This window comes from Triticum urartu, chromosome 2A, assembly GCF_056163025.1.
Source record: "Triticum urartu cultivar PI428250 chromosome 2A, HENAU_Tu73, whole genome shotgun sequence".
NCBI classification, from domain to species: domain Eukaryota; kingdom Viridiplantae; phylum Streptophyta; class Magnoliopsida; order Poales; family Poaceae; genus Triticum; species Triticum urartu.
In genome coordinates, this window is record NC_141874.1 from 455,953,729 (window position 1) to 455,971,101 (window position 17,373).

Genomic DNA, 17,373 nt, shown 5'->3' on the forward strand with positions numbered 1-17,373 from the left:
AACCTTCTTTACTGTCTCTTGTTGATACACATCCCCCGGATTCTCAGTACAATTGAGAAGGATGCTGACATGTTAGCATGTGGCCACGCTAGAATATTGCGCGTACCTGGACACCAGGGGCATATTACAAAGGCCACTGTCTAGGCCCGGTTCACACCATAAAGACCGAATACCTTAGGGAGTGTTCGGCTTCGCGAGTTTGGCCTTATATGCATCAGCTCCGAATCATGTCTTTGGTCAAATGTTGGGTTTTCCCGGCTCCTGTGTTTTGCGGCCTTACGTTCCGCTCTATCGGCTAAGGCGGCACCAGGAGAACTACTGCGATTGTGCCCTGGTTCATCCGGACGAGCACCTCAGTAGAGAAAGCCGAAAACTGACTGTCATGATATAGCATGAGACTGGTCAACCACTCGATGACCTACCGGAATCTTTGGGATTCCTCCGCCTTAACGAAGGGCCGTTTCCCGGCCAGGCATGTACGCACCCCGAATTCGGATGAGTGCGGAGCCACTAGGGGCTATATAGTAGCCCCACTGTCAAACTCCTCTGGCTAAGTGAAAGTGTTAAAGCATTATAGTCCGGTTGCCTAGTTCGCTGCGCTATCACCTCCTTAATGGACCAAGACGTTGGATCAAGTGTGAACATGTGTCTTCTGCGAACACCCCCACATTATATGCGTGGGGGCTGAAGCCGACGACCGCAATCTTTCAGGTTATATACATATATACATAAACGGCCGCACAGGAGGCATCATAATACTTTCGGGCAACAGTATAAATACAGCTTTGATAAACTTAATAAAACATTGTTTTTACAATGGGAATACATGTCATTCAAACATAATATTCTTCGAGCACTGGGCCTCTATCGAACGAGTGCCTTCAAGAACTTCTTCAAAATAGTGCTCGGCAGCCACTCGGCCTATCGCCGAGCCCTGCGCCGTGACAGTGGTGGCATCCATCTCCGCCCAGTATGTTTTGACATGGGAAAGGGCCATCCGCGAGCCTTCTATGCACGCCGACCTCTTCATCGCATTAATACGCGGCACCACACCAAGGAACTGCTGCACCAAACTAAAATAGTTGTTCGGCTTTGGTCTTTCCGGCCACAGATGATCCACAACACACCTCATGGCGAGTCCGGACAATCTATTCAGCTCGGCCCATTCAGCAAGCCGATCAGTCAATGGAAGCGGACGCTCTGGAACATTAAACTGTGACCAGAATAGCTTGTCCACTTCATGATCTGTTTGATCTTGGAAGTATTCGGCTGCATCGACAGCACTCGCCGCCAAGTCCAGATATGCGTCCGCCGAACTCCACAGCCGGTCCAGAGGGGCATACTGAGGATCTCCAAACTTCCTCCGCGGCATGAAGGGTTTCCCAGCCGCGATATCCCCGGCTTGACGCAGCTCCTCCTTCTTCGCTTTCATCGCAGAGCGGGTGTCTTTGGTCACCATCGTGGCCTTCTCCAGGTCCGTCGCCTTCGCCCGATTTTCTTCTTCAAGAAGCTGGCGACGGTCGACAGTGTCTTTTAACTTTACAGCCATCTTGGCCATTTTCTCTTTGCTCTCGCAACGCGCGGCCTTTTCGGCTCTTAACTCTTCGGCCGCCTTTAAAGCGGCCGCATTACTACTCCTTGCTTGCTCCTTGGCTCAGGCAAGCTCCGCCCGAAGGGCCTCCATGATGGCAGCTCCATCTGTAGTCACAACATATTAAAGATACTGGCATCATGCTGCTCTTATTATGTGACGATCACCAGAAAAATCACTCACCCTGTGCCTCGTCAAGCCGCTTGTTGACAAGCACAATGTCGGCATCTGCCGCATCCAGTTGCCGCTTTAGTCCGGCAAACCCATCAGTCCGGCTAGCCACCGGAGCTTCAACCACCTGCACATAAAGGCGGTCTGGTCATTAGCTAGGACTACGATCCTCTGTTTGTCGACGTTCTCGACGACAACCAGAGTCTCAGGGGCTACTATCTACACAGGGCACACCTTAAAATGTGTGGTACTGTCAAAAATGTACATCATTTCACGTACCTCAAAACCCGTCAGTAGACTCATAAAGGCTTCATGCAACCCGCTTTGGGTGGACGAAATCCTTTCAATCACCGTACCCATCAACGTACGGTGCCCTTCTGAGATAGTCGCTCGCTCTAGCAGATCCCTCAGTACGTCCAACCGCATACCAGACGGTGTCGGACTCTTTCGGTGGCTCTCTTCAAGAGCCGGATACTGGGGACTTCGGGTGGCCATAGGATTGTCTTCTAGCCTCACCGGATCCAGAGAGACCCTTTGCGACGACACTTCAAGGTCGCCCGCTTCTTGAGCTGGGGAGTCCGGGGGAGGCGTTTCGCTCTACATCATCTCCGGAAGAAGATCCACCGAAGACGAGCTCTGCTGGGAAGGGCTAATATCCGAACTGCAAGATAAATGCTTCGGTTATTTCCCTCAGAAGTAAGGTAGGATATCTTCACTAGTAAGTACTTTTTGATTACTTACAGCTCGTTAGAGGGCTGATCCCTGCCCGGACATTGTGCGGCAAGAGCACCCTCCGAGGCAGGACCCTTCGGTGGAGATTTCTTCTCCCGTTTGGAAGCCTTGGTTTTCGGATCTTTAGAGGTAGTCCTCTTCCTTCCCCGAGGCAAGAGAATGTCAGATTCTTCCCCTGGGTTGTCCTCCCTCATGGAGACGCTCATTCCCTCGGTTGGAATGGGTAGCGGTGGAGGCCCGCTTTCGCCCTCTTTATTCCCCCCTTCATCTTTCTTTGAGGGCACCAGGCAAGGTGCTGGCTCGAGCATCTTTTCCAGCACCGGATTGTCCAAGCCTTCAGGAAGGGGGGCCGAACACCGGATCATCTTCGCCTTTGTTATCCAGTCCTGGTCAAAGAGCGATTCTTCAGAACAATGTCATGATAAAAAAGGGATAGTGTGTTCGGCCATGGGATTGCTTACTTGGGCCGCGGTGCGGTTGCTACTCAGGCCCACATCCTCGGTAGTGTCCGGACACTCTATTTGGGGTCCGTAGAACGATTTATACATCTCCTCGTGTGTCAGGCCGAGGAAATTCTGAATAGTGCGTAGTCCTTCTGGGTTGAATTCCCACATCCGGAGGGGCCGGCGTTTGCAAGGCTGGACTCGACGAACCAGCATGACTTGCATCACCATAACCGGACTGAAATCTCCCTCGAAGAGATTTCAGATGCGGCTCTGCAGTATGGGCACGTCCTTGGTTGGGCCCCAACTCAGCCCCCTGCTGATCCATGACATCAGTTGTGGTGGAGGGCCCGAGCGGAAGGTGGCGGCGGCTACCCACTTACCACTTCGGGGAGCTGTGACATAAAACTACTCCCGTTGCCACAATCCGGACACCTCTGGAAAGGAGCCCTCCGTCCATGGAGCGCTAGCAATTTTGCTTATTAGAGCACCTCCGCACGCTGTGTACTGCCCCTCGACCATCTTCGGCTTCACATCAAAGGTCTTGAGCCACAGGCCGAAGTGAGGGGTAATGTGGAGGACGGCCTCACACACAACAATAAATGACGAGATGTGAAGGAGGGAATCCGAGGCTAGGTTGTGAAAATCTTGCCCGTAATAAAATATAAGACCCCTAACAAAAGGATCCAGAGCGAGGCCTAGTCCTCGGAGGAAGTGGGAGACGAACACAACGCTCTCGTTGGGTTCGGGAGTAGGGATGACCTGCCCTCTGGCGGTCAGCCTATGTGAAATTTCGGCGGTCAGGTATCTGGCCTCCCTCAACTTCTTGATATCCTCCTCCGTGACGGAGGAAGGCATCCACTGGCCTTGAAGGCTGGATCCGGACATGATTGAAGGTCCGAAGCACCTGACCTGGGCTTTAGGTGTTAGAACTCGAGGCGGGGGAAGGGTTTGATTGAGCACGGAAGGGAAGAAGTAAAAGCCTTGTCCCTTTATAAAGAGGGTGAATATCAAGCGTCCTCCTCGTGGCCGTTTGGGACTTGCCTAAAATCTAGGAGTCCTGGGCACGGTTGGGTTACCCACGTCCGTATTAATGAGGATCCCGTAATAAGGGGAACACGATCTCTGCTTTGACAAGACGTGTCAAGAAACCGCCTCGCATTATGTACGGGGCTGGTTAAGGAAAAACGGTTCGAATAATTACCGGGCCATGGCATGATGTCATGTTGCCGAAACGTGTCAGCAGATTGGATTCGTAGAAATATTATTCTCTCTACGGTGGTATGTGGAACTTATTTTGCAGGGTTGGACACTATCCTTGTATTCAAACTCTTCTGTGGTGTATTCGGGGGAGGAACCTGCCTTGCAATGCCGAAGACAACATTGCGCGCCGGACTCATCGTCATTGAAGTCTAGTTCAGGGGCTACTGAGGGAGTCCTGGATTAGGGGGGTCTCCGGACAGCCGGACTATATCCTTTGACCGGATTGTTGGACCATGAAGATACAAGATTGAAGACTTCGTCCCGTGTCCGGATGGGACTCTACTTCGCGTGGAAGGCAAGCTGGGCAATACGGATATGTATATCTCCTCCTTTGTAACCGACCTTGTGTAACCCTAGCCCCCTCCGGTGTCTATATAAACCGGAGGGTTTTTGTCCGTAGGACAACATACAATCATACCATAGGCTAGCTTCTAGGGTTTAGCCTCTCCGGTCTCGTGGTAGATCAACTCTTGTACTACTCATATTATCAAGAATAATCAAGCAGGTCGTAGGGTTTTACCTCCATCAAGAGGGCCCGAACCTGGGTAAAACATCGTGTCCCCTGCCTCCTGTTACCATCCGCCTTAGACGCACAGTTCGGGACCCCCTACACGAGATCCGCCGGTTTTGACACCGACAGTCCCCATGAATGACGACCACTCCATCCCCCCCCCCCCCCGATCATCAGTTGGAACATGCACGGCTTAAACTCTCTGACCAAGAGGGAGGCAGTGCGTGAGCTGGTCGCGGCTCACCGCGCTGCCATCCTCTGCCTCCAAGAGACGAAATTAGATGCTTGGATACCGGATCTCATGTGCGACATCGGCGGTGGCACCTTGCTCGGATGTGCCGTGCTGTCGGCCATCGGCACGCGTCGAGGCGTGACCATTCTTTAGAACAAGGATGTAGTTTCAGTAGACACCCACGCCATAGGTTAGTTCGCGATCACGGTGAGGATTACCCTTGCCTGCAACCTCACGCGCTTCTGGCTCACCATGGTCTATGGACCGGCCGACGACACGAACAAAGACTCCTTCCTCGCCGAGCTAGCCAGGTATGCGCCACCAGCCGCCAAGCCCTGGCTCATCAACAGCGACTTCAACCTAATCTACGAGGCCATAGACAAAAACAACCACAACCTAAATAGAAGGCTCATGGGTCGTTTTAGAGTTGCGATTGATGGAGCAGGGCTACGCCAGATCAAGTGCAACAATCACAAGTTCACCTGGAGTAGCGAGAGGGAAAATCCAATCCTAGTTAGCATTGATAAGTACTTCTGCAACACGCATTGGGAGACCCTATTCCCGCGAGTCTTCCTCATGGCGGCGTCCACCACGTGCTCAGATCACTGCCCGCTCCTGCTTGCGGATGCGACAGGGCCTCGACGGCGGGAAGGGTTCAAATTCGAATCCTTCTGGTCGAGCTTCTTGCGCTTTCTCGAAACGGTTACCGCAGCCTGGTCACGCCCGGTGGCCACGACCTGCGCTTTCTCCCGTCTTCGCATCAAGATGAGTCAAACTACCAAGGATCTTCGCATTTGGAGCAGAAGTTTGATCGGGGACACAAAGCTCCATTTCCACATTGCATGCGAAGTAATCTTGCACCTCGATGTGGCCCAGGAGCGACGGCGACTCACGACTGCCGAGGCAGAGCTAAGGAAAGGTCGGAAGACCAAGCTTCTGGGCCTAGCAGCGATTGAGCGCTGCAGGAAAAGGCAAGCTTCCCGCCTCACCTGGCTGCGCGCGGGTGACGCCCCCACCAAGTTCTTCATGGCCAATATCAGCTCGAGAAGGCGCAAGAACTTCATCCACGCTCTGAAGGTCGGTGAAAAATGTGATGACGGCGCACGCAAAAAAGGAGAAAGCCATCCACGATCACTTCAGCAGCATTTTGGGCACTCCCCAACATCGACACACGTCGATCAACTCGACCCAACTCCAAATGCCATCGGTGCAGGGAAGTGGGCTGGACAACCCATTTACAGAAGAGGAGGTCTGGGCTGCGATTAAGGCCTCGCCAGCTGAGAAATCGCCAGTGTCGGACGACTTCTATGGAGTGTTCTTCAGATCATGTTGGAGCATTATAAAGGAAGATATCATGCAAGCTTTCCATCAATTCTACCACCTGGCCAGCCAGAATTTTGGGGCCCTGAACTCCACGATCGTCGCGCTCATCCCCAAGAAAGACGGAGCCGACGGCATTAGTGACTACAGACTGATCAGCCCGATCCACTCAATAGCTAAGCTGATTTCCAAGGTGCTCTCGATCCGCCTCACAGCAGTAGTGCAGTCCATCATCTCGCTAGCCCAGACGGCCTTTCTGAAGACCATATGTTTGCACGACAGTTTCGTGTACGTCCAAAATTGTGTCAAGATTCTGCACCGTAGGAAGACGTTGGCCATTCTCCTCAAGCTAGATATCTTGAGGGCTTTTGACAATGTATCCTGGGAATACCCCCTCAAGCTGATGACGACTCTAGGTTTTAGTGCTCGCTGGAGGGATTGGATCATGTTGCTACTCGCCACCTCATCCTCGACTTTCCTGCTCAACGGATCGCCCGGCGCGTACATTGTTCACTGCCGAGGACTGCGACAGGGCGACCCTTTGTCCCCTCTCCTCTTCATCATAGCGATCGACCCCATCCACCGTCTACTACAAGCCACAGAGGAGGGGCTTGAGATCACGCCGGTGCCAGGTAGAGAGATCAAGCTCAGGGTGAGCCTGTACGCCGATGACGCAATAATCTTCGCAAACCCCGACAAGGAGGAAATCGACCACCTGGTGCGCATCCTCCATAGTTTCGAATACGCCTCGGACCCGTGGATAAACCTCGCAAAGTCCACGGCTACGCCGATCCACTGCAACAACATCGACCTAAGTTTCGTACTTCAATATTTCTGCGGTCCGATCGCCCAATTCCCGATCAGATACCTAGGGCTACCCCTCACTACGGGTCGGTTACGTCTAGTTCACCTGCAATTTATTCTCGACCGCGTCCGCGCCCGGCTCGCGGGGTGGAAGGGACGGATGCTCTCCATTGCGGGCAGGCGTGTTCTTGTCCGATGCGTCCTCACCGCCCTGCCCACCTTCGCTCTCACTGCGCTTCAGGTCCCCAAGAAGTTGCTGAAGGAAATTGACAAGTGCAGACGATGCTTCCTATGGGGGGAGGACCAAGAGCTCTCTGGCGGCAGCTGCAAGGGTAACTGGGAACGGGTCTGCTCCCCGATCGAGCATGGCGGACTCGGCGGGCTGAACTTGTCAAAGTTCAGTCGCACACTCCAGCTGCGATGGCTCTGGCATAGCTGGAAGAACCCCTCTCGACCTTGGGTGGGAACGGAGCCCCCGTGTGATGCCTCAGACCAAGCCCTTTTCAATGTTGCGACAGCGGTATCATTGGCAATGGCAAGACAGTGAGCTTCTGGCATAGCTCATGGCTGGGAGTGGTGCCCTTGAAGTTCTGCTTCCCAACCCTTTTCAAGCATTCAAGACGCAAGGGCAGAACGGTGGCTCAAGCCATCGCCGGTGATCGTTGGATCTCGGACCTGGCACATGGCAACACCAGCGACCTGGTCAGCGAGGTTCTAAACCTGCATCGACTAATACAACATCAGCAGCTCACCCTCCAGGAAGAAGACCAGGATCAGATTCATTGGAACTTTGAAGGATCATGCCAGTACAGTTCTCGCTCAGCTTACACCATGCAGTTCCTGGGATCGACAACCGGCATGTTCCATGACCTGATCTTGGGTACTTGGGCTCTAGCGAAGCTCAAACTGTTTGCATGGCTCCTCCATCCGAACAGGCTGTGGTGCAACGACCGTCTCGAGCGTAGAGGCTGGACCAATGACTACTTCTGCCAGCTCTGTCTCAGAAACCTCGAGAGCTCTGCACACTTATTCTGGGAATGCACTTTCATGAAGAGTATCTGGGCTGAACTGTCTTCATGGCAGCACTGTCAGGGTTTGATTCATGCATGTGAAAACAACGATAACAACTCTCTGGAGAGGGTGGCAGCCATGGTCTCGACGGCACAGCCAGCGTTCACGAAAGGAATAAAATCCTTGGTGATGCTTGCGCTGTGGAAAATCTGGCAAAAGCGCTACCACTGCATTTTTAGGAGGAAGGAGGCAAGGGTGCGGGACATGCTCGACGAAATCAAAAGAGACCTTAGCCTGTGGCAATAGAGTGGAGTTAGATTTCTTCAGAGCCCCTTTGGGGACCCGCCGTGAGATAGTAGCCTCTGCTATGGTGTAGTCGGTACCTTTTTCTTCTTTCTTTTCTTATCTCCTTGATTCCAGGATCACCGCATTTGTCACTTTTATCATTGCTCCCTGCTTAAATGAATGAAACACCAGCCAAGGCTGGCACTTTCAAAAAAAAAACAGTAGAACACGAGGATATATACAAGCCAATCTAGGCCAAAGAAGCTATAGGCCTCTAAAATCGAAAAAAACACTATAGGCCTCGCCGAATCATCAAACCTGAATGGTCAGACTGCATAGGCACAACCCCGACGACTTCAGCTCCGACGTCCCCCACTCCGAGCCCGGCGCCGCAGCCGGATCGTACGTCATCGTCTGATACCCGCCCTCTTCCTCCTGCGAGAGCAGCAGCAGCTTCCCGCCACGCGCCCCAAGGCAGAATCTGGTGCTCGAACTGCCAGTGAGCGGCACCGGAATCTTCTTCCAAGAACCGTCCGAAGGGTCGAACGCCGAGAGGCAGCGCTGGTTCTTCCACTCGACGCAGAACAAGGTCTCGCCGACAACCGCGTGCGAGGTGACCATGACGCAGCCTCTCTTGATCTCCTCCCAGCGGCTGCGGCCGGGATCGTAGACGTCGACGAAGCGGGAGTTGCCGATCGTGAAGCTCGATCGGCCGCCCATTATGTAGAGCTTGCTGTGTAACCCGCTGGCGAAGCAGCCCCACCTTGGCCTGCGAAGGCCGTCGATCAGCCTCCATCTGTTTTGCCGGGGATCGTATGCTTCCACGCTGGACAAACTGTTGCCGCTGGAGCCGAATCCACCGGCAGCGTATATCGTGCCGTCGACCTCGGCGCAGGCGAAGTCGCGACGCGCAACATTCATCTTGGCAAGTGCACCCCACCTATGCATATGAGCAGGATGGATTAGTTTCAGATTTCAAATGACTTCTTGCTTATTACTACTAGGAGCATTTGAATTATTATGGAAGATCCAAAATATACCTGTTGAGCCGAGCATGGTACTGGTAAACCTCGTCAGAAACAGAGTCATTCCCATGGACAGCAGCATAGCCAGCAATGACATACAACTTCCCATAAAGAACCACCACACCGAACCCAACTTTGGCCAGCCCAGGCATAGGGGGAATTGCACTGTTTTTGCGCTCCCCCAAGACCTCCCAGTGACACCCATTTTCTCCAGCTTCAGCAGCAAGGACATAGACCAACTCTTCAATCTTCCCAACCTCCTTCCTGACAACATTGAACTCTCTGCTGCCGATGAACGACATCCACCTCCTGGACACTGCACCCATGGCAGGGAAGTGTCTCCGAGGGACGAGAGCGAGGCATATCTTCGCCATGTCTTCCGGCAAACCGGGAATTAGACCGTCGTGTGTATTGTTGTCTTTTTCGGTCATGGTAACCGGAGAAAGCCTTGGCCTGGCCAGAGACTTGAGCGGCATTGTACCACGGTGGCACGTCTGTGCTTGAACAAGCGGTTCCCTTGCTCCAACAAGTGCAAGCATTGAAATCACCTGTGGAACGCTTGATTATTTTTAATGTGTGATGGTGCTTGATGGTTTCATGGTGATGGATACCAATGGTGAATGAGGCTCGTCAACTTATATTGATCTGTCTTTGCTATCTTTCCTGCATCCCATCAGATAGTGGAAGTCCTTGGAATGGTTTTTCCTACAAGAACAGACAGCCTTGGTCTTGTTACTGATGAAGTATAAGCAGCTTCTTCCTTTGCGCATTGCCTTATAATCTACAAAACATATCAAACTATATTAATGTCACCCAGGTCCATAATAAAATGTTTTAGTTGGCAGGAAAAATTATAGTACATGTACATCACAACAATAACCAAATGATCTTGATGACAATTAATCCAGTGGCTTCCACATGTAACTATCTACACTAGAATGAGTTCGAGTACAAAGTTAACTTTATCCCTGTTTATCGAATGGATCAAGGGAAAACCGCAATTAACTCATCCCTATCATTGAAGAATTAAGAAAATAGGAGTGCCATGATACGCTAGCCCTGTGGAAATAGGCAGCGGAAAAGGATGCAATTTGGTGTCATCCATCATGATCAGGAAAGTTGGCAGAGAAAATGAGTTCTAAGTTTCCAACAACCAACAGAACAAACTACTTGTTCAATTTCATTGGGAATGACAAGTTCATATACAAACCCCACATCCACAAATAGGATAATACAAAAGGAAACTGATTGTGTATACCACCTCATGTCATATAAAGTATCAACTAAAATTAAATGTTTAAAGATACAAAAATAAGATAAACGATAAATCAAAAACAAACAGAAACAGATGATTCTATATACACAGAAAGTTTGTCTTTTCAATAAATTTAGAATTGAAAGTTGAATATCACTGGGTAACAAAACATATCACATATTACCTCCGTCCCAAATTACTTGTCTTCGAATGTATCTAATGAATGCAGCGTTTTGGTGCTCGGCCTACATACAGCCCTTTATTTGAAACATTCCGAAAATGTGTACTAACCTTCTGTAACATTTCATGAGAAAATACATTGATCCATGAGCTACACAAAAAAGTGAAAATTGTGGATCTTACACGGTGAACAGCATACACACTGTTCACTGTTTTCAATGTCAGAGATTTGTCTTTTTTGTGTAGCTCACGAATCAATGTATTTTGTCATGAAAATGTGCAAGCATGTAGTAATACACCCGTATAATATATTTTTCAAATTTTTTGAAGCATTGAAACATTAATTTTGATTTTTTTAAATGAGCTCTATGTAGCTCGAGCTCCAAAACCAATTATGGTGTATCTAGAACTAAAACGTGTCTAGATACGACATCTATATCTAGACAGATTTAAGACAAGTAATTCAAGACGGAGGGATTACTTAGACAATCAAATATTTGAGGTAATATGACTGGGTGTCACAAAACTTGCGCTTGATGTTTAGTTTGGTGCTAAAACTTTCAAAACATGGATTTTTGGTCACTCAACTTGAGTTCTTGTGCAAATACGGTCACTTAGATCATATTCAGATGTATCCCGCGCTTATGGTACACCCGCGTGGCTATGGCCCACTATCAGTGACGGGAACAGTTTAGTGCGACTAGCGTGTTTTTTTAGAAGCACCCCTCATTTTGTATTTAAATTAAACAGAAGCCCCTCAATAATACATGTGGGTCCCACTTATCAGCACGAGTGGTGGTAGAAATGAGAATAAAACCGGGGCGTGGGGGGATTCAAACACAACAAGCGCATTAGCCAACAACTGCACCAACTACATGTTCGTCCACATATATAGATACAGTTGATTTTATATTGGTCCTTCGTTTTTTTAGATTCCTCTTTTCCAGGTTCCCAAAAAATCTTACTCCCTTCATTTCATAATATAGTACGCCCGCGCTTTTCGAGATTTAAGTTTGACCATCAATTTAACCAACATGGGCAACTGCGGCGGGAGCAAAAAATATATCATTGAAAGTCGCCCCACGTTGGTTAAACTTATGGTCAAAATTAAATCTCGAAAAATGTGGACGCACTACATTATGGAATGGAGGGAGTAGCTTTTTTCGCCAAAAAAATCAAATGAAAAAACCGCGTTGAAATATATAAGCCTAACCCACAACATACAAATCTTTTCCACGAGTGAGATTTTTTTATCCCCCCTTTTCCCAGAAGGGAACGGAAAAATCCGGGTTTCATAATATCTCAGAAATTCCTTTTTTGGCGTTTAAAATTTTGAATAGAATTTTCAAGTCAAATATTTTTAACGTGTAATATAATATAATTAGTTTAACAACAGAATAATTTATAAGAAATTTGGTCTTGGAGAAAAAAAAACATGAATACGAGTATTTGTTGTGGCCAAAATATAAAACTCAGTGTTTGTCTTTATTGACAGTAACAGGTACTTGATGAAGTGGTTAGCTCCTGTGCTTCCACGTTGGATGTCTACAGATCGATTTTGTTACTCCATTTTTTTCTGCAAAATTGTCCATGCGCCTGCCGCCCGGGTTACGAACATCTGGTCTTGACAGGCTGTTTCGTATAATTAAATAAACTTTAGTTGTGCGTGTTCACCATCAACCGACAGCTGGTGCAATGGATATGAGTCTGAGTGTTTTATTAACAACGTCGTGCGTTCGAACTTCATCCGTCCTATCTTTTTTCATTACATTTGAGACCTTTTGCGTGTAATTAAATGAACCGCGAGGGAGTTTTTCTTAAAAAAGCCGGCATGAAAGGGTCACACAACGCCTTGTACACTCCTAGCCATTAACAGGTGAGCCTCCGCCAGGTTGGTGCGACATGCGAGCAGGCCATATGGACGCAAGTTAAAATGATCATAAATTCATATTTAAAAAAAATCGAAAAAACTTTTTAACCTATTCATCTTCAATCATGGCAGTACGACGAATATCAAAAACAAAATTATATTTAGATCATCAAACTAAACATCAAACGCAAGTTATGTGAATCTTGATGATATTACCTCCAAATATTTGCATGATTATTTGGTACAGATTAGGGGTTTATGTCAATTTGGTACTTAAACTTGGAGTCTGTGCACTAGAAAGGTGACCAGATTAGTGTGTTTGCCCCTTGAACCATCGTCTTCCCAGACGAACAAGAATTTGCGTACTGAAAAGAGAACCTGGTATTGTATTCCTTCAAGTATTGAATGAACACCCCCGCAAAAAAAAGTACTGAATGAACACGTTGAAATAATCCTGGAGTGGATTGACGTGGCCAAATACGCTGCAGTGACGTGGAAAATTAAGTGCATATATAAATTTCTTACATCGTGAAAGGTGGGTGTTCTAAATTTGTTTTCTCCTACCGCTATTTCTGGAGCTCGACCTTAGACATGCCCAAACCAAGACCACTTCCAGAGCATCTCCAGCGGCGTCCCTAACATATCCCACGTGATTTTTTTCACGTCGACACTCAAAAATCAGCCCAATCGTGTCTCAGGAGTTTGTTTTTCGTCGGTTTGAGCCGAAATTGACGCCAGCAGACTCAGGTCGAACCCAACGCGCTGGGGCGCCCGAGGACGCCGGGGCAAGCGATTTTGATGCGAACTAACTGCGGGCCCGCCGAGTCAGCGACACGCCTCGTCGTCCTCACAACTCCTCGGTTTTCCGCGGGGAATCAATGCCAAGGCTGCCGCCGATCAACCTTCCATTGATTCCTCACGGGCGGTGCGGCGACGCCCTGCCTCCCGCCACACATACACATGGCGTTCGGTCGCTATAAAAGCAACGCCTCCCCCTCGCCTCTGGGCACACCCTGTCGTGCTCTTCCTCTCTCTCCCCTTGCGCAGCCGCAGCCGCCGCCGCCGTTCCTCCCCAAGCCCAGCCACGACGATGTGCGAGTGATTCCCGGGCAATGGAGCAGCGGCCAACGACTTCGGTCGCCGCTCGCTGCACGAGTGGGAGGCGTACTTGCGCTTCGAAGTCAACATCCCGACGCCTCCCGACATGCGCGCAGGGCCGAGCGGGTGGAGGCTCAGCGCCGGGGGTGCCCTATCTCCCCGCTGCCCGACGTTGCTGCACGCGCCGACTACTTCGCCGACGAGGTCGATCGCGTGCGGGCGTCACTGACGCAGGAGCAGCGGGCTCTCCCGCAGCACGCCGCCGGTAACCACGAGGCGTGGACGGCGTACTTCTAGCACCGACAGGCGCAGCGGCTAGCCTCCACCAACGGGACGCCGGTGGTGTGGGGCACCAAGATAGCGAGGGGCGCCGCATGTGGTGGGGCGCCCCCGGCTGCTCGCTTCACGCCGTTCTCCGGCACCTCGAGGGTGGCAACGCCCCGCCCTTGAGGTACCCTGCCACCCTGGCCGCCCGGAGCGGCGTCCTCTTCTTCCTCCTCCTCCCGCTCCTCCTCCTCCGGGTCGCTGGCGTTGTTCAGCACCAAGGCCGAGCCAGCGAAGACGCCGCTCGGCCGGCGCACCCGCAGCGCCGGCATCGTCATCAACGAGGGCGGGCGCGCCTTCTCCTCGGCTCCTCCCCGCTTCGTCAAGCCGAAGACGGAGCCGGGGCTCGCCGCCATGAAGATGGAGCCCGGGCTCGCCACCGTGAAGAGGGAGCCAGGCCTCGCTGCCGTGAAGACGGAGCCGAGGCTCTCCGTCGAGGCGGCATTGAAATGGACGCGTGAAGACTGAGTGCGGACGGAGCTAGAGCGCCAGTCTCGCGCGCTGGAGCAGTTCGCCGCTCGGCGTCGTGGCCGCGACGAGGGAGGCGTCGTCGTTCTCGACGACGACGCGCCGCCACCGGTCCACCAGGGCGACCCCGAGTAAGGGTCCAGCAGGGGCGGCCGCACCAAGGAGAAGAAGGACGACGAGGACAACGGCAATGGCGGCGATGTGGCGACTTCGCCGAGCTGAGCACGTTCTTCATGTAGTCTAGGCCTTTGATTTTTTAGTAATTTTAAATTCGCTATGTAAAAACTATTTAAGTCGCCGAAGTTTATGCCCGTTTGCCGAATAATAGCCGAATGTCTTTTTAAAAAATTAAAAAAACCTTCTGAGGCAACCCTGGAGCCGGCGGCTGGGAACCAGTTCGGCTCCAAGTCGATTTTAACGCCGGGTCATTCCTAGGCGGCAATTTTTCAGACCTTCTGAGAGCCAACGATTGGAGATGCTCTCAGCCTGAAGATGATCCTGCCAGGGAATTTGAGCAGTAGGAGATGGATGACGTTGCTCGGTGGCCCCTGCGAGCGGCCTCGCAAAGAAATTCGTGGGACAGGTCACGCACCAATAATGCTACACTTACGGGCAGACGGCGCACGGAATCAGCTACGCGCAGATGTGGAATCAACTGTTTGGTGCTCAGGTTTTTTACTTTACGTGAATTCCGGCTTGTTAGTTCTCTTGTTTGGCCAACTCAGCTCGTAGGCATCCTTTCCGTAGCAGCAGCCCCTAGGTGTAGTATTATTGGGTCGCGCATAGAGGCAGGCACCCAAAGTATACTTGGCCATACCTTGGGCCGGGCCGGGCTTGGGGCTGGGCCTAGCCAAGCCTGACGCAAAAAACTCAGGCCCGAGCCCGGCCTGCCCATCGGGCCTGTTTTCTGGGCCCGAGCCTAGCCCGAATACGTAAAAGTCCGTCGGGCTTCAGGCCGGCCCGACCTTCAGGAAAACGCAAAAACGATGGGCCCGGGCCCGGCCCGGCCTTCGGGCTCAAAATCTAGGCCCGAGCCTGGTCCGGGAGCGGCGTCGGGCCGGGTCGGGTCGGGCTTTTTCGGGCCGGGCTGCCCATGGCCAGGACTAACCCAAAGCAAGAATCGACCATGCGCCTCCACCCCAGTATACGCTCCGCTCCTATCTGCGACTGTGTGCCCAAGCCCAACAGCTGTTTAACCAAGCAGCTCATAGGAAAGTTATCCTTTTTATTTTCTTTTGCAAATTAGGTTGATGAGATGGCATGTGACATTTAGGGCCACCGGTTCGATTCCTCATCGAACAGCGTTGAATGAAGCAATGGGGTGGTAGCTCAACTACGCAACAGGCTGACAAGTTTGCATACATTCGCCGAAAGAGCGGGCGAGAAATGGTGGTTTCCGATCATAATGGGTCACAGAGTTGGCATTTCTAGTTCTACGGCGAAGGTAAACCCAAGAACAAGGCACCATCTCTCTCTCTCTCTCCCCCAAAAAATAACAAGGCACGAGTAAAAACAGTTGAGTAAAGAGATGATTTATTACCCGGGCTGCTGGGAAGTTTTGCCGCGGCGTCGGAGGGAGATAAAAATGGCACAAGTGTCCACATGGAACGGGAGGAGCTAGAAGAAGCGATCCGTGAGAGAAGTGCTAGCGTTCAACATATTCCTGCGGGTCTTTGCTCCTATATATGCCCAGCTGCTTAGCCGTTCGAAATGTTAGTAGTATATCTTTCTATTAAACAATCTTATATTTTTTTACGGAGAGGGAGTACTTCTATCGCTGCCACAGAGATCCTTATTTAACACTGCTTATCACGTATGTGTGTTGAGATCTAAGATAAGTTTGAGCCGAGATAAGTCTAAAAGATAATGGTAATGGATCAGTTGTCCCTTGGTATGTGGACCAACAAACGTACCTAATGACTTATGGAGGAAGTAGTATTCTTCCTGAAAGGAAAAACACTGCACGGAGGCTAAGGAAACGGCAAAATTTCACAAGTCAACTTCTTTTGGTTGATGTAGGTGTTATCCATAGACAAAGAAGAAAATGATGAACCTCCCGGGGAGCGAAAAGGCGAAATGCGCAGAGTCAGCCATGTGCTGATCACCGTGATCTGCGCACTTATATTCTCAGAAATTGGAGGTCGGCCGGTCAAATTAAAGCTCTGGCCTCTCCCTCTGGGTAAGATGATCGCCACGGCAGCGCAGCGTAATGGCCTTATCTTTTTTCTTTTCTTTTTTGAGGGACGCGTAATGGCCTTATCTGGATGGAGGAGCTGCAGTACGGCGCCGTACCTGTACAGCTGTACATGTACACGTCCAACGTATGTTGACAAATTAAACCATGGCCACATGGACATTTTTTTTTTGTAAACTAATGGTGCCTAGTGTTTGACTTGTGCCGTTGCTCACGAAATTATGCTAAACATTTTGTTCCACTCGCCAGCTCAATACTACTACTACAAGGCTGAGAACTGAGAACCTATCAAACTAGAAATCCAAGTTTTCTTATATAAACTATGTCATTCAATTAAAAAGTAGAGTAGTTTGCAGTAATTAATCATGTTGATAATTTGACTTTGATTTGTTGAATAATCCTCTAGTTGATGGTTTTGTGTCTTGTTTTTTTTTGACAGAAAGACTGTAGGGGAACCCCCTACAGTATAATTGATGCAACAAACCCAACTTGCAAGAAAGGAGGAAGGTGGGTCCACCTCGAGCGGATAACACGGAGAGGCGATTGAGGCGATCGCAAGGCGGTCGTTTCGAGAGCTAGGGTTAGGGTTTCCGTGC

General features: G+C 50.5%; 2 protein-coding genes across 10 annotated transcripts; one reads left to right on the top strand and one right to left on the bottom strand.

Moving 5' to 3' along the window:
* Positions 1 to 5,195: 5,195 nt before the first annotated feature.
* On the top strand, positions 5,196 to 8,384 carry LOC147985439 (uncharacterized). Its single transcript, XM_087541573.1, has 3 exons — positions 5,196 to 6,020; positions 6,157 to 7,413; positions 7,680 to 8,384. Exons 1-3 carry the CDS (start codon positions 5,196 to 5,198, stop codon positions 8,382 to 8,384), a joined length of 2,787 nt encoding a protein of 928 aa, XP_087397699.1.
* LOC125537753 (F-box/kelch-repeat protein At1g67480) lies at positions 7,826 to 16,292 on the bottom strand. Of its 9 annotated transcripts, none has more exons than XM_087544091.1 (5): positions 16,124 to 16,292; positions 9,404 to 10,169; positions 8,682 to 9,303; positions 8,462 to 8,531; positions 7,826 to 8,372 (listed from the first exon to the last, which is right to left on the bottom strand). In XM_087544091.1, exons 2-4 carry the CDS (start codon positions 9,925 to 9,927, stop codon positions 8,481 to 8,483), a joined length of 1,197 nt encoding a protein of 398 aa, XP_087400217.1. In that variant the 5' UTR covers positions 9,928 to 10,169; positions 16,124 to 16,292; the 3' UTR covers positions 7,826 to 8,372; positions 8,462 to 8,480. The 9 variants fall into 9 exon arrangements, 8 of the variants coding, with proteins under 8 accessions (XP_087400217.1, XP_087400212.1, XP_087400215.1 ...); XM_087544086.1 differs by having other exon boundaries at positions 8,462 to 8,534; XR_015616710.1 differs by having other exon boundaries at positions 8,462 to 9,303; positions 16,124 to 16,285.
* Positions 16,293 to 17,373: the final 1,081 nt, after the last annotated feature.

Coding starts and splice junctions, on each gene's coding strand:
- LOC147985439 (XM_087541573.1), top strand. CDS start 5,196: ATGGTCTATGGACCGGCCGACGACACGAACAAAGACTCCTTCCTCGCC. Junction 6,021..6,156: donor ACTTCATCCACGCTCTGAAG/GTCGGTGAAAAA, acceptor CCATCGGTGCAG/GGAAGTGGGCTGGACAACCC. Junction 7,414..7,679: donor GCAAGGGTAACTGGGAACGG/GTCTGCTCCCCG, acceptor ACCCTTTTCAAG/CATTCAAGACGCAAGGGCAG.
- LOC125537753 (XM_087544089.1), bottom strand. CDS start 9,927: ATGCTTGCACTTGTTGGAGCAAGGGAACCGCTTGTTCAAGCACAGACG. Junction 9,304..9,403: donor TACCATGCTCGGCTCAACAG/GTATATTTTGGA, acceptor TCATATGCATAG/GTGGGGTGCACTTGCCAAGA. Junction 8,535..8,681: donor TATGCAGTCTGACCATTCAG/GTTTGATGATTC, acceptor CATTCATTTAAG/CAGGGAGCAATGATAAAAGT.